This window comes from Opisthocomus hoazin, chromosome 10, assembly GCF_030867145.1.
Source record: "Opisthocomus hoazin isolate bOpiHoa1 chromosome 10, bOpiHoa1.hap1, whole genome shotgun sequence".
Classification (NCBI taxonomy): Eukaryota; Metazoa; Chordata; class Aves; order Opisthocomiformes; family Opisthocomidae; genus Opisthocomus; species Opisthocomus hoazin.
This window is the reverse complement of record NC_134423.1, coordinates 19,219,057-19,234,454: the sequence shown is the minus strand read 5'-3', so window position 1 is coordinate 19,234,454 and position 15,398 is coordinate 19,219,057. Positions and strand designations below refer to the sequence as shown.

Below are 15,398 nucleotides of genomic sequence, written 5' to 3'. Positions count from 1 at the left end.
TGATCTATACAGTAGTCAAAGGCGGGGGCTTCTAAGCTCCAGCTGTCAGATGTCCTGTCACAGATGGTGGTAGTGGACCTTAATAACTGGTTTGGCTCTGGGGGCAGCAGCTGAGTGACTGCTTGTTGGCAGGTATCTGACAGGCTGGGCGTAGAAAACTAGCTGGTTTTTTTTCAGCCAGGGAAGTTTGGCCCTCCAAATTGTTGCAAGACGTTTGCCATGGTGTGTGGAACAGTTACAACGCTTGCTTTTCTGCCTACAAGGTATATCCTTGTAGGAATAAATGAAGGAATTTGGTCTGTAGTCAGGAATCACAAACCAAAGTCTGATTTAATGCTATCAAGTTAGAATTTAATGCTTGTGTACGGCTTTTTTTTTTGGAGTGCAGAAGTGGCATTACTTTGATAACCAGCTACACAAACACAAGGTCTTTTCTTCCAGAAGAGGTGATACTTTTTTTCTTCTTGATTATTATCTTTATTACAGTGCAGCAGTCGAAGAACCACACACACTGATGCTGTTGGTTCCGAGCTATGTGTGGAAGCGCGGCCTCTATCCCACAGCACTTCTCTCTGCTGTTGTATCTTGCAGAAAGAGCCTGGCTCTGCGCAGCTGGAGGAACGCTGCCTGTGGCTGCCGACGAGCGAGCGTTCCCTGTCAGGTTCCCCTGAGGAGACAGAACTGAGTGTGCTCTGCGGGAACGGGACGTTTCCATGACTGAGGGCCTGTGTTTGGTTGCGGGTGGCGTGGCGTGTGTTCTGGTTACCCCGACTGGCTCGACGGTGACCCCCGCGTTTGTGTCGACCTCCGGCCGGACAGCGGGTGGCCACGGGCCCGTTCTGGGGGCGAGGGGCCGGCAGGGACCGACCGCCCGGCGCGCCCGCGGAAGCCAGCGCAGCAGCGGCGGGACGGCTGCCCAAGACACGCCCCGGGCGGCCCCTCCGCCTTAACGAGCGGCTCCCGGTTGCGCGGCCCCTTTAAGAGGAGGTGCTTCCTCACCCCCGGCCCCGCCCGGCGCTCCTTGGTGGCGTCACCGAGCGGGGCGGCGGGAGCGCGCGGCCGTGGTGCGGCGGCGGGGCCGGGCTGTCGCCATGGCCGACATGGAGGAGCTCTTCGGCAGCGACGCCGACTCGGAGGCTGAGCAGAAAGGTGCGGGCCCGCCGCGCCGCCCCTTCCCGCGGCCGAGGGCGGCGTGGCCCCGGGCCTCCTCCGCAGGCCCGCTTCTCCGGCCGGGAGGCGGCCAGCCCGGGGCCGCTGGCCGCGCTGAGGGAGGACGGGCGGGTCCCTCGTTTCCGTGCTGCGGGAGCGGGGCCCCGCGGACGGAGCCGGCGCTCTCCGAGCAGCGGCCGGTGCTGGCTCCGTGGAGCTGGCGGCCGTGGGGCGCGGCGGGGCGGCGGGCGGGCCGGGGGCTGCTCGGGCCTCGGTAGCTGCCGCCAGCGCCGGCGGGGCAGGGCCGGGGCCTCGGCAACCCGCGGCCTTCGGGAGCCGCTCCACGCGTGTCCGGGTGCCCGCGGCGAGACGATGGCAGCCGTGGGTCTGCAGGCTCTCGCAAGCCGTGTGTCTGTACCGGCTTATTTCGAGCCCTCGCTATTTCAGTTTTTATTTTCTTTTGTGTAGTTGCTGCTTTTTTCTACAGCTGTGGAGCCTTAGACAGCAGCGTGTGGTCTGAAACTTCACGTGGCGCCCGTCGGGGTTCATTGTCCCTTCCACTGGCCGTGCCTTTATCAGTAGACATTTTCTTTTATCGTTCTAGGTAGCTTTTGCAGTCGGTTCTCACAGTTCTCTGTAAGTTCTCTCTCTGGGTTTTGGGGGGTTTTTTTGGATTTTTTTTTTTTTTTTTTTAAAGCAGTGCCCATCATCTTGTGTGCATCTTTGTAGGGACATGTCAGCTCTTGAAAGGGTGATGTTTGTTTTGCAGATTCCGACTCCGGATCTGAATCTGATTCCGATCAGGAGAATGCGGGCTCTGGCAGTAATGCTTCTGGAAGCGACAGTGACCAGGATGATGACAGGGAGGCAGTAAAGCCTAGTAATAAGGAGTTATTTGGCGATGACAGTGAGGATGAAGGGGCATCCCATCACACGGGGAGCGACAACCACTCTGAAAGATCCTACAATCGCTCCGAAGCTTCGGGACATTCTGAGCATGAGGATAATGATCAGTCAGACGTGGACCAGCACAGCGTTTCAGAAGCTGCTCATGACGATGAGGAGGATGATCGTGGGCACGGGTCAGATGAAGGCAGCCATCACTCAGAGGGAGATGGTTCTGAAAAAGCACATTCAGAGGATGAGAAGTGGGGCAAGGAGGACAAAAGCGATCAGTCAGATGATGAGGAGCGACAGCAGAACTCTGATGATGAGGAGAGACAGCAGAACTCTGACGATGAGGAGAAAGTGCAGAACTCTGATGAAGATGAAAGGCCACAGATGTCTGAGGATGAGGAAAGACTCCAGAACTCAGATGAGGAGAAAATGCAGAACTCTGACGATGAGGAGAGGCCGCAGGTCTCAGATGAGGAGAAGATGCAGAACTCAGACGATGATGAAAGGGCGCAGCACTCTGATGAGGAGAAGATGCAGAACTCGGACGATGAGGAAAGGGCGCAGCACTCTGATGAGGAGGACCAAGAGCGTAAATCTGGTAGGACTGAGTACAGTGGTAATGATTTGCTTCTGGTTTGATCTCTCTGTATTGTTTTCATTTATATTGGCCTGCAAAGATTCAGACTTCAATGTAAAGGCATTAAACGCATAGCTTTCAACTATAGTCATCTTTGTAATGTTTTTTTATGCAGCGCTTTTAGATTCCTTTTCATCTGAATCAACTTACTAATACAAAGGAATTTTAAAATATGTGCAACAAAATTTTTAATTTGCTGAGAATAATTATGCTCCTTAGTAGAGTCTGCAAGGGGCAGTGATAGCGAAGATGAAGTTCTGCGGATGAAGCGAAAGAAACCAATTGCATCAGATTCAGAAGTGGACAGTGATGCAGAAGGACAGAAAGGTAAATGGTAGCATTGGTTTGTGGGCGTTTGGTTCATTTAATCCTCAGCTTAAGCGTGCCGTTCATTGGCTGCAGAACTTGATCAGCTTGATAGCGCTTGCTATAGGGTGTCACTATAGTGCCGTGGAAATACCAAAACAGCACGGCAAGAATTCTGTGTGGGGAAGTACATGCTGCATTTCAGCTGATTATCTCTAGTTAGCTGTATTGGTTTTTCAGTTTCCTCCATGAGAGACAGAGCTTTTCTTTTGCAAATGTTGGTTCACACGTTTTTACTGAAAGATGTTAAGAAAGGGTGCCTCTAATCAGAGTGGCCCAGAGAAGCTGTACTGGTGTTTGTGATGTTTCGCTGGCTGAGAAAGAGGTGTCAATTCTTCTGAGAAGTAAAACCTCCAAAATATGTAATGAAGTGCCTGTTTACATATATTTAAGTTGTTTACTTGAGTAAATGGTGATCTTAAATTCTTGATTGGTCTGTTACCATTTTTCAACTAGATTCTCTTATTTGATAGTGCCTTTCCAGGAAAACATACCTTGAATCCTTAGCTTAAAAATACAAGGGAAGACTATTTTTCAGGGCAAGAGAATAATGTGTGCTTCATAAACAATTTTTAAGATTCATAGGTGATTTTAAGTAGTAATAAAAGTGAAGAATGTGTTAAACTTTTTTTTTTTTTCAGTGAGTTTGCTTGCATGTAGGGGGGTGTGTGTGCACATGTAAGTATGTTAAAATAGTAAATTTTCTGCTCAAGGGCATGCAGATGTCATGGATCTGTTTGGAGGCGCAGATGACATTTCCTCAGGTAGTGATGGAGAAGACAAGCCACCAACACCAGGACAGCCCATTGTGAGTAGACTTGACTTTTGAAATAATTAACATACCATTCCACTCTGGAAGGTAGAACGCTGATTGACTTTGCAGTATTTTAGTGAAAAGAATAATGACATTAAGCATTACAGATAATTTTGCCCTAGCTAAATGAATTATTAACGTTTTATACGTAGCAATATCAGATGGATTCATTTATCTGCCTTGCTGCATCCCTGCTCCACTTTTTGTACTTGAAAGAAATATACTGAATAGTTTTGATTGTCATCAAGGAAAATATGAAGTCATAGCTGTCTTTGGTACCTTAGTACAGCTGTTTGACAAATACTTTATTCTGGGTCTTGATAATAGATAAAAATATTTTTCAACTGGTAAAAGTTGTCCCCCATTTGCTCTCCAGTGCTTGGCTGAAAACTTTGTCAGCTCCTTTGCTGTCTCCTTACTGTCTTTGGTCTCTTCAGTCTGCACTGGTATTTGAAGTCACTTTGTGGCATAGAAAAATGCTGAATTGAATCACTTTCACTGAAAATGTGCAGATTCTCTTACACAAACCTTCCAGATCTCTCTCTGGGCATATGGATGACGTTTCTTCAAGCAAAATGTAGGTGCTTGTTAGAGCCACAGTAGCCAGATAGACTTTTTTCACTTATGCTCCTATTCGCCTTTTCTTTCATTAGGATGAGAATGGGCTGAGTCAAGAGCAGCAGGAAGAAGAGCCTATTCCAGAGACTAGAATAGAGGTAGAAATACCAAAAGTAAACACAGACTTGGGTAACGATTTGTATTTTGTGAAGCTGCCCAACTTCCTTAGCGTGGAGCCCAGGTAACTGCGCATTAAATATGTGACTGGTAAGGTTTTTTAGTGTTTCCCTGTATTGCTTTTGTTTCAGTAACACAACTAAGGATGCTGGTAATGTTTAAATGGTTGACGTTAAGATGCATGCTTTTGGTTGTGATCAGTAGTAATATCTGTTGTTGTAGTATAATCAAGTGCTGAGTAATTTTCTTACCAGCTTGGGTTTCAGCTTGATTGAATAACTTTTTGTCTTTACAAAACAAACAAAAAAATGATTTAATTGAAAACACACGCTATCGGTTGAATTTTAAACATGGGTTCAGGCTCTCGGAGATATGAAGGCCAAATGCACAGGATCTTTATAGACTTTGGAGTGATAAAAACATAGTTTTGAATTTTAGAATAAAACCTCCTTTATTTGTCTGTCGTAAATGTATTATTTAACCATAAACAGGCTATTTGCTAGTTTTCCTGTTTACCTACCAAAATATTCTGGAATTCATAAGAAGAAACAAAATAAGCTGCTGGAGCTGTTTGTGACGTTAGGTTTGCCCCTAAAGCCCACCTTCAGCACTTCTAGTGAATTGCTTTTAAATCTGTCTCATCAAGTGTTTTGTTAAGTAACTTTATTGCGTTGTTTAATGGGCATCTTGTTAGTTGGCAGTGTAGCATTGTTTCTGTTATACATCAGTCAAATCATTCTTCCCGACTGTCATGCTATAGACTGTTTCAGGAGAGAACTGTTAAGAGTCCAGTTAGTGGCTGTAACGAGTGAGAGAAGCCCTGAGGATCTTTGGGGGTGAGACCAATTGGAAATAGAGTTGTGCGGTAGCAGAGTCTGTTTATCACTTCTTTCCCTTGCAGCGGCCTGGAAACTATTAGGAAGGAGGCTAGGGATTGGCCTTCCCCCACTCACTCCCACCCCAGTCATCACGTTTTTCGAAGGAAGAGAGGAAAAACAATCTCATCTTCCTTTCCCTTTGGTTGGTTTTGAGGTTCAAACAAAAAAATGACAAAGATTGTGCTCTTAAAAAGTCCCCCCAATTCACCACATTTATAAGATGATATTTTTTCTTTTTATTTTCTCTGTATAATATTATATATATTTTGTTCCAGACTTAACCCTGACCTCATCATCCTGATACTACGGAAACAGTATTTTCTGAGGCAGACTTGCTTTCTTTAGCTAGAGCCATTGAGGGGGTCTGAATGTTAAAGGGGCTGTGACTGATGGTAGAGAAGACACTTGGGTAGGCCTCCTCGGGGCTGGAATCAATGTAGTAAATGACGTTACTGCGGAAATGGCTGTCTCGCAGCTGCAGTGCCTACTGTTGTGTGCAGTGTATAATTTAAACCTTTCAAGCACCTGTTGCACAACTCTAGAACAATCTGGATTAATTTTTAGAATAATAAAGATTGTATTACGTAATTTATTGCAGACCTTTTGATCCTCAGTATTATGAAGATGAATTTGAAGATGAGGAGATGCTTGACGAAGAGGGTAGAACTAGGTTAAAACTCAAGGTATAGTGTTAATTTTCCTTTTCTCTTTTACACTCAGGTGAGCCACATTTCTTCAAAGTCTATTTCAGGTATTTTAGAATGGTGTTTTGAGTTATGGTTCAGATTATGAAAGTGTGGAGCAGTTCAGCACTGAGAGAAGTTCATCCGTTTTAGTGATAAATTATAAAAAGCTTGACAGCTTCGTATCACCTTAAAAGCAATACCTTTTACCTTCATTTCTTTGGATCATGCAGCAAATTAGCTAGCCTTTCTAACTGTAATTCTTGACCTGCATAGAGTATATTTTACCACCATATTCCTTACTATGACTTAGAAAAAGTGTTTTGTGTTTTTTCCCACAGGTAGAAAACACAATACGATGGCGGATGCGACGAGATGAGGAAGGGAATGAGATCAGGGAAAGTAATGCGCGAATAGTCAAATGGTCAGATGGAAGGTTAGTGTGGACTTTCTGCAGTTGGAGGAGTACAGTTGTTCTTACAGTGAAATGCCATGGCATGCAAAATTGGAAGGTCAACAATCTTTGATGTCAGTTTTGCACAGCAGAGATTGTTTTAATCTCAGTTCTTTGAAAATTTTATTCTCTGCTTAGTTTGGATTGAAATATAATCATTGGCTGTATATAAAAAGATAAAATGAAGACTTTCTCCATTTATGAATGAGGCAAAAGATAGACTGTAGCGGCTTTATCAAGTAACTGACACATGCCTCCCTTTTAAGCATGTCTCTTCACTTGGGCAATGAGGTCTTTGATGTGTACAAGGCGCCGCTGCAGGGAGATCACAACCATCTGTTCATCAGACAAGGGACAGGTCTACAAGGACAGGCTGTTTTCAAGACAAAGTTAACCTTCAGGTAAACATGTTATTCTATATCAAATGTTGGTACTACTTTTGCAATGAAGTGTTGTATCTAGTATATAAAAGTTAGAGATACCAGTTGATACGTCTTCAGAGCTGAACTGTTTAATAAGAATGTGCTGTTTTCCAAAGTCAGTATTTCAATAAGTTTTCTAACTTAGGTGTCCCAGTTTGAAAGGTGCCATTCACTGCAGTATGTAGGCTACACGTATTTTTTTATATATATTTTAATTTGCATTTTTAAGTGCAAGTCTTCATCTGAATGAGAAAGAATATTAATATTCCCTGAAATTAACCTTCTCCTGACGCACGGTTGCTATCAAGATGATGATTATGTCTTGGGATATTGATGTGAAATGTCAGGGTGGTTATTTAGGCTGGTAATGGACTGCAGATGGTTTGCTGAGAGGAATTGATGTCTCCAGTAACTGTTATAATGCACATTAATAAATTTGAAACAAAAAAGGATGATGCTTTTACTTTGTGCAGATGAATCTTCGAAATCTAAAGTATGCTGACCCTACTGTTGTCATTCAAAATGGATACGTTCTTCTAAGAAGTATTTAACTCATGGCAATTTTTTTTAACAGACCACACTCTACGGACAGTGCCACTCACAGGAAGATGACTCTGTCTCTGGCAGACAGATGTTCAAAGACCCAGAAAATTCGTATTTTGCCAATGGCAGGTCGCGATCCAGAGTCTCAGCGCACAGAAATGATTAAGGTATTGTGGCATGGAACTGTCTTATCTACTGATTTAATCTAAAAAACCACAACTGTAATATAACAACATTTCTGAACGTTTTATGACTTTACAAAAAACGGAGTGTATTTTGGAGTTATAGACAAGAGTTGTTAGCCATGGGTGCAGTTTGCTTAACCTTACAGATTACAAAAAAAATCAGAATATGTACGGTCTTTATGCTACTGTGAAATTATTTCAAAAGCTGTAGTAGAATACAAGGTGCTCTTGAGTATTGCTTTTTTCCTTAGTCTTCATTTGTTGCTTCTTTCTTTGGACAGAAAGAGGAGGAGAGATTAAGAGCTTCCATTCGTAGAGAATCTCAGCAGCGAAGAATGCGGGAGAAGCAACATCAGCGTGGTCTGAGTGCAAATTATTTGGAACCTGATCGTTATGATGAAGAGGATGAGGGAGATGATGCAATCAGTCTAGCAGCTATCAAGAACAGATACAAAGGTGGCATCAGAGGTAATAATAAACCTTAGCAGCATGTAAGTAGGGCCTGTGTGACTCGGATTGATTTCACAGGAGAGTCCTAGTAAGATTGTGTTTTGCCGGTTCCTTTGATACACAAACTGAATTAATGTCTCCTCGTGTAAGTTTATGTTGTTGACTCTGGGGTTAGATTATGCCAGCTTTTTGTGGGACTAAATGTAAGAGAATTATTTTTAATATTCTGTCTTCCTCACTGATTTCAGATAAAAGTAAGTTTCTGTCTTTTCCTTTTTCTTTGTAGAAGAACGTGCTAGAATCTACTCTTCTGACAGTGATGAAGGCTCAGATGAAGATAAAACACAAAGACTGCTCAAGGCAAAGAAACTTACTAGTGATGAGGTAAGGAAAGGATTTTGTTCTTAAGCTGCTCATTTTGAATCAGGAACATTTCCTGCACTAAATCTGGTCTTTAAAGCTGAGACTTTTGTAGTTTCATTTATGGTGTGGTGAATGTATTATTTGACTTGGCATGCTTTCCATGGTAATTAATCACCAATTTCTTACACGCTGCATTACTTCATAGACCTGAGTGATTCCCAAAGGTCACTATTGTTACTGCTGACTTAAAGATGGAGAAATTTATGCAGAGTTATGTAAAATGACTTTACCAAAATTATGCAAGGAGTAAGAAGACTTAATATCGGAATCCTAGTGCAGTCCTGTCTCCTAAGCAACGTGATCCTCTCCTGTTTATTATGGAAATAGCAGAAGCATTTTCACCTAGTATTTCTGCTCTTTTTAAGTAGAAGAGTTGAAAAATTGAGTTAAAAAGAGTGAACGTCCATTGCTAAATAGATGTTACCCATCACCCAAGTATCATGCTAAACATTAGGCCATGATCAAGTTAACTGATGGCTACAGCAGTAGTGCGGTTTCCTCTTCTACAATTACAGGGGTTTTATTGGTTTGTAACTTATCACTGCTGGGTATAAGCAAATGAATCGTTGTTTATATCATGTCTTGAGGTTTAGTTCATTTGAAGTAATGTCACTTCTGATACAGCGCGGCACTGCAACACTTCTCAAAATTGACAGGTACCATTTCTGAGATTAAAGCAACAATTTTCATCAAGTGGTAGAAGTGGAACCAGGAAGTACATGGCCTCTGTCCTACATCAGCTATACCTGTGCAGTCCATTTTACTGACCCTTGCCCCTCATTGTAAAATGCTTCTGTGGCAAAGAGCCGTCGAACGTTTACTGTGTACCTTGGGAAGCTGAAAGAGGAGGGGATTTTGGAATTCACGACATAGGGCTTCATGATCCTGGCTCCCTGGCTTCCTACTGCCCCGTTCAACAGGGCGTTTGGTTGGGTCGAGTGTTTGGCCTGCTTGGTTTTAGTAGCCCATTGGTTTGCTTTCATTTAAACACCACCAGTTCTGTATTACCATACTCTTGCTGTTGGTCAGTGTAGTGCAGCCCTGAGTTGGAGCTGTGCTTGCATTTCTCTCAAGCCAAGCATGGCTTAGGAGCAGCAGTTTGGACACACCTGAGCTCTGCTGGTAGTCACCTTCACCTATGTGGCAGAATGATAAGTGCAAATTAACTTAGCTTAACAGGTTCTTGTTACTACCTTGTAGGTTACGAGAGGTGTTTTTACACTGGCATGCTAGTTTGATTAATCTTCCTGTCCTGTTTTACTGTAAATTATATTTTATTTAAAAGTTTGTGCTTAGTATATCATGCAGAAGTTTTAGAAAAAGGAGGTTTAAGTAGGTCAGTGTGAGCTTATGGAATATTTTTTAATGCTTTAGGTCACCATTTCCTTTAAGAGATTATTTTAAATGATTAAATTATTTTAACTATTGCCCTAAGATTTCTTTCAGTTGATTTCCTACAGTTGTATCTAGTGTGCTACTCTTAATAGCTGCTGAAGTGGCTAGAACCTTATTGCTGAGTTTTAGACACTTCCGTAATAAAACATCCTTTTCTTCTTCAAAAGAGAATTTTGCCGTGTAGCTTGCTACGTGTCCTTCCAGTGAATGAATGCATGTCAGACTTCTGTAATCACAGCTGCTGAAATTCCAAAGTTGTGTTCAAATGACCAATATATGACATAGTTTTCAGTATGACACATACCTCTGTAACGTAACAAATCTTAATTTCTGAAGGAGTAAGTTTGCTCTCATTTGCGCGTCTGTATTGTGCCTCCTGTCAGCTTCTCGCGAGGCGTCGTGTGCCCAGCCTGGGGGATCTTAGCTGCAGGCTGAATGCCTGTCCTTGCTGCTGTGGCACTGCCCCTCTTACGCTGTCAGCTGAGTGTTTGCACTCATAGGCGGTATAATATGAAGCAGAAGTGAAAATTAGTCTTTCTTTTAAAAGCATAGATTCTGGCTTTTTGTTATACATCGAGGAAAATTTAGTATTTCAAGAAGCATGACAGTAATCCTGGAGACGGCCGGGGTGAGGCATGTAAACCAAGCTGTGATTTTGTGAGCTCTGTTAGTGTGTGCTATTGGAAGTTGAATTGTCTGTTGATAAGACGCTGCCGGTTGTGAGTCTGTGATACAGCAATGTCAGGCTCTTGCGATTCCAGTCTCTCAGAAGAGAAGGTCTAGTCAACAGCACTTTGCTGCTGCTTGAGGAACGCTAGCCTCCATTTTAAAATTACAGGACTGAAAGCTAATATTCCCGTCAGGGCCACGGAGGGGTGCTGCAGTATTACAAAAAAACCCCGGCGAGGCAGAACTGCTTACTTGCAGTCACCACGTAGGAAATTGTGATTTGTATTTGTAATATGTGTTCGCATATGTGAAGCGCAGACTTCCTTGTACACAGACTTGCTTTTATGTGCTGTCAGTCAGCAGAAGAGCACAAATCTTTGTCCTGATAACAATTTGATACCGTTACTGAAAACGTCAATCTATTATTAGTACGCTTTATCACCACACGGCAAGCTGCTTTACTGTAGTTAACAGGGATGTTCTGCTAAACAGGAAGATGAATCACTTAACAATCGCCTAGCTAGATTGCAAGAGAACGCTTGTTCTGAGGAAGAAGCTATCATTAAGATTCCCACCCCTACTAATTTGTCTTCCGTGCTTAAAATGCTTTGAATAAAAAATTATTCGTTAGAGTTCTGAAACTTTAATAATTTGTTAGAGTTCTGAAACTCAGTCTCTTCCTGCTTCTTAAAATCCAAGTAATGTGTGTTGCTTTAAAAAAATACGAAAACAAACGCCAAAATCAAGGAATGGAAAAAGGGATGAGGTTACTCAGACCTGAGGGTATTTTTGAAGATACTCTTCTTTTTAAACGATAATTGAGTTACCACTTCTTCATGTCAAAATTGATGAATTTTGCATTAAAACCAAGGATTTGTAGCTTGATTAAACATTTTCATAGCGTTCTGATTGGAGATGTTTTGAAGGATGATTTAAACTGAACTGGTGTATATGCGCATGGAATAAAAATCAACCTGTTGACTTTATATTTAGGTGCTAAAAATTGGGTGTCCAGCCTATAAAAGTCATTACAGTATTGCTTGCAAGCAGGTAATTAATTCAGTGATTGCAATTCCTTTGACCAGCTCTTTGAAGCCTCCTAAACTGTTATATTTCTTGAACTGTAAACCGTGGTGTGGATTCTCAGTACTAGTGGTTTCTCATCAGTCTTTTTCCTTTATGCCAGAGAGTGGTTTAATTTTTTTTTTTAAATCAACAAACAAACAAAATGCCTACCCACTTACTGAATTTTTTCTTTGCTTCAGTCGCTGTAATTTAGAGCCTAAGAGTGTCAATAGTCTGAAAACTTAGCAAAGCTACACAGGCTGCCTGAAGGGAAAGCTTCTGCACGTTGAAAAATTCACTACACATTCTAGGAATTACCCATGCTGAGGATGATATTGCACATGCCGTAAATCCAGATTATAACATAAATTACTTCCATGCTGCAGCTGAGTTTGAAGCAGGTGTGGTTGCATGGCCATTGAGGTAAATGGAGCTGCAGCTGTGCTATGGACCCACGCAGGCTGGGGTTGAGACTGGCAGCAACGTTGACTGAATTTGAAGTACTAATACATACTACATATCACAGTAGCACAAAGTGGAAAAACGAGAATTAATAATGTTGCTTTTCTCATGAGAAATATTTTGAGCTCTTTTTGTTGTTCTGAGTGTTTTGTTTTAGCTCGAAGTATGTTGGGTTTTTTTATTATTTTTGTCCTTTTATTATTTTGTCCTATTTTGCCTTTAGGAAGGTGAACCCTCTGGAAAGAGAAAAGCAGAGGATGATGACAAAGCAAGTAAGAAGCATAAGAAATACGTGATCAGCGATGAAGAGGAAGATGATGATGATTAATGTTAAGGAAGCACAAAAGTTGATTTTTTTTTTTTTATATATATGTTTATATATATATTGTACAGTTCTCTTACAGCAAAGATGTAAGTAACCATAATGGGGTTATTTTGATAAAGGAAAATTCCATTGAAGTCTGTGTTTCTGGTGTGAATAAAGTTTTTTGACTTCCTTTTGTTTTTTAAGATTGTCTCTGATTGCAGCAACTGTTGTAGCAGGGATCATCACAGTGCTGTGTTTTATCTTACACAGTACATTTCAGTTTTGAGAATCGTAGTAACTGGTTATCCAAGTGACTTAGTGTTTTTTTACTGAATTTGTTAAGAGAAACCATTCTAATCTTTATAGAATCCTTAAATAATATGTTTGCTTGACAAGGGTATGACAATTTAGCTTACCATTTGTATGGAAGGATTGGAAGAACGTATGAGTGGTACAGTACAATTCTGGGTTTTTTTCCTAGATATTCAGTATTTCCTGTTGACTATGGATAGTACATTACTATGCTGGTGTATTTTGATGACTGAAAATATTTCTTACCATGTTTGAGTAAACTGTGAAGTTCCTGCAGTTAGAATAGTTAACTGATCACATAAGACACTTATTTTTCATACATTGAAGCCCAGAATGAAAATCTGCATCTTGCCTGAGTGTTAATAATAACAGTGATAATAATTGGCACATGCTAGTGATACAAATGTCAGAGTAAAAGCACTTACTTAAACAAAACAAAGAAATTTCTGCAAGCAGAGATGAAAATCTTCTTGAAAAGGTGAAACGAATCACAATGCAAAAATATATCCCAATAGTAGTGTCTCATAATCTCATATAATCCTTATGGTGCTATTTCCTTTTGTTCCTGGGTGGTTTTATAAATAGTTTTGTTCAGCTGTGAAGTCACTGGAGGAGAATGTGCTGGACAGAACCATTGCTGCTCTTACACCGTTTCTAAACACCTTATTTGCTGATCCAATACCAGTTGTAAAGTAGGGAAAGGCTACAACAAATACCTGAACTTTTCCACGCTTTCTTTCCAGGGTGAAATAGCCCATATGTAGTTTCCCTCGTGGTGAGAGAGTATTCAGAAGTTATCTGTGTTGCTTTTTAACTGACTTTTCACACAGTCCTACAGAGTTTGGATGTGACTTGAAGGCGGTAACAGGAAGAAAACAGAAGTAGCTTAATGCCTCTTTAAACAACCATTGACTGACGCGGTGAGAAGTTTATTATGTGGATTTGTGTTACATAAGATTAAATAAAGTAGGTGATAGTTATGCAAGAAGAACTGTTACTCATCTCTCTCCTGCCCCGCTGAGTTCTGCTTTTTGATAAAACCGTAGAAGGGCACAGGTGCCTCACAGTGAGCTTTCTGCTCTCGTGGCATTCCCTGGTTCTTTGAGACAGGGCTCTCAACCTGGACATCTTGCTTTTATCATCTTTAATTAGGCTAGTAGTTTATCAAAGAACTCTACGTCCATTTCTCCTGCCTGGAAGGTACGGGAAGTGTTCCAGCTGCAGCAGCACGTAGCTCTGCCCGTGTTAATGTATTCTGCTGAGCAGCTGACTGTGGTGTAGACGTTTCCAAGTATGAAAACAAAGTGAAAACTTCAGCTTGGAATTCTGAGTGCCTGAGAAACTGTTCTTTCTTTCTATAATTAATTTGTTATCTAAGAGTTCCTGTGTCTCTATAATGTGCAGATAAAACCTTTCTCCATCTGCTGGAATTTTGACCCTGTAATCCTCTTAGTTCAGACCTCTGCTGGGAGACTGTTTCCTTACACGGGGTTACCTGCTTTTCAGTTGTAACCTTCTCGGGGAGTAGCCAGCTGTATAGAAAGGGACTCATTCTACGTGGATGTAGCATGCTGTGCTTTAACATAAAAGCGTCTCAGATACCTCTTAAACAACAAATTTGGCGTATGGAAGCACACCACCATTTCCCTGGCGATGTGTTTGCTTTTATGTCAGTTTAATTACAGTGTTGGCTATTTTTGTTTTTACTACACTCCTAAGAGTGAAAATGTTTTAATCACTTTCGTAGGTTTGATGCTGACTAAGCCTTCACTGAGGAAGTGGTCCACTTTAGCTTCCAAAAATGAGGCTTTTTGTGGATTACAAAGATGAAAAGGAATAACTTTTTACACTGTCTTCTTTTGTAAATTGCTCTTTTAAAGGTTTATTTAAATGTGGAATTTTAGAAAGTGTTTTCTCAGCTTAAATTGGTTTAGCAGTCATCTTGTAATTAGAGTTACTGGAATGAACGTAGTCTTATCCACGGTATTTTTCTAGCTTTGAGTCTAGTTTTATTTAACTCGAAGACAGTTTTTGCTATTCCTTTTCCCAGCCTCCAAGTACCAGAGAATTACTTGGAATTGTTTTGTTCTACCAAAATTAAAAATATTAAGTGAAAAGAAAGAGTTGGTAGATTGAACTGTGTTTACTCTTGTACTGACTGGTCAGAATACTGCTTCCAGAAAGGGCATGATTTGAACAACTTGCAAAAATAAAAATCTCTTTGAAGAGCCGATATTAACATGTGTGAGTGGCAGGATATAGGATACATTCCCTTGAAATAGGCACTGAAAGCTCTTTCTTGGCTGTATAGTTTTGGTGTTTCAAGCATGTCCTTCAAGTGTGTCCTGGTTTCCAGTGGTCGATGTGGAGTTTTCTTTCTTGAACCCGGCAGCATTTCCTACCAGCCGTTTTCCTCTGCCCTGTCCATGCAACTTGTGGATTTCACGGTGCAGCACTGCTGATGGATCAGGGAGTGCCCACCGAAAGGAGCAGCTGCCCACGCCGTGCAGTCCTCCTCTGTTCCTGGCAGCAGGTTTGGCAATAACTAGCCC

General features: G+C 41.7%; 1 protein-coding gene across 3 annotated transcripts; it reads left to right on the top strand.

Moving 5' to 3' along the window:
• The first annotated feature begins 1,023 nt into the window (after window positions 1–1,023).
• On the top strand, window positions 1,024–12,737 carry LEO1 (LEO1 component of Paf1/RNA polymerase II complex). Of its 3 annotated transcripts, none has more exons than XM_075431705.1 (12): window positions 1,024–1,149; window positions 1,919–2,644; window positions 2,906–3,010; window positions 3,763–3,857; window positions 4,517–4,662; window positions 6,075–6,159; window positions 6,501–6,595; window positions 6,880–7,014; window positions 7,610–7,745; window positions 8,045–8,231; window positions 8,500–8,597; window positions 12,455–12,737. In XM_075431705.1, the coding sequence occupies exons 1-12, from the start codon at window positions 1,092–1,094 to the stop codon at window positions 12,521–12,523; spliced, it is 1,935 nt and encodes a 644-aa protein (XP_075287820.1). In that variant the 5' UTR covers window positions 1,024–1,091; the 3' UTR covers window positions 12,524–12,737. The 3 variants fall into 3 exon arrangements, with proteins under 3 accessions (XP_075287820.1, XP_075287819.1, XP_075287818.1); XM_075431704.1 differs by having other exon boundaries at window positions 12,451–12,737; XM_075431703.1 differs by having other exon boundaries at window positions 2,903–3,010; window positions 12,451–12,737.
• The last annotated feature ends 2,661 nt before the right edge of the window (window positions 12,738–15,398 follow it).

What these genes read in the sequence shown, in the direction of transcription:
- LEO1 (XM_075431703.1), top strand. Translation starts at nt 1,092, where the DNA reads ATGGCCGACATGGAGGAGCTCTTCGGCAGCGACGCCGACTCGGAGGCT. An exon ending in AGCGCACAGAAATGATTAAG is followed by an intron (nt 7,746 to 8,044) that starts GTATTGTGGCAT and finishes TTCTTTGGACAG; the next exon opens with AAAGAGGAGGAGAGATTAAG. An exon ending in AGAAACTTACTAGTGATGAG is followed by an intron (nt 8,598 to 12,450) that starts GTAAGGAAAGGA and finishes TTTTGCCTTTAG; the next exon opens with GAAGGTGAACCCTCTGGAAA.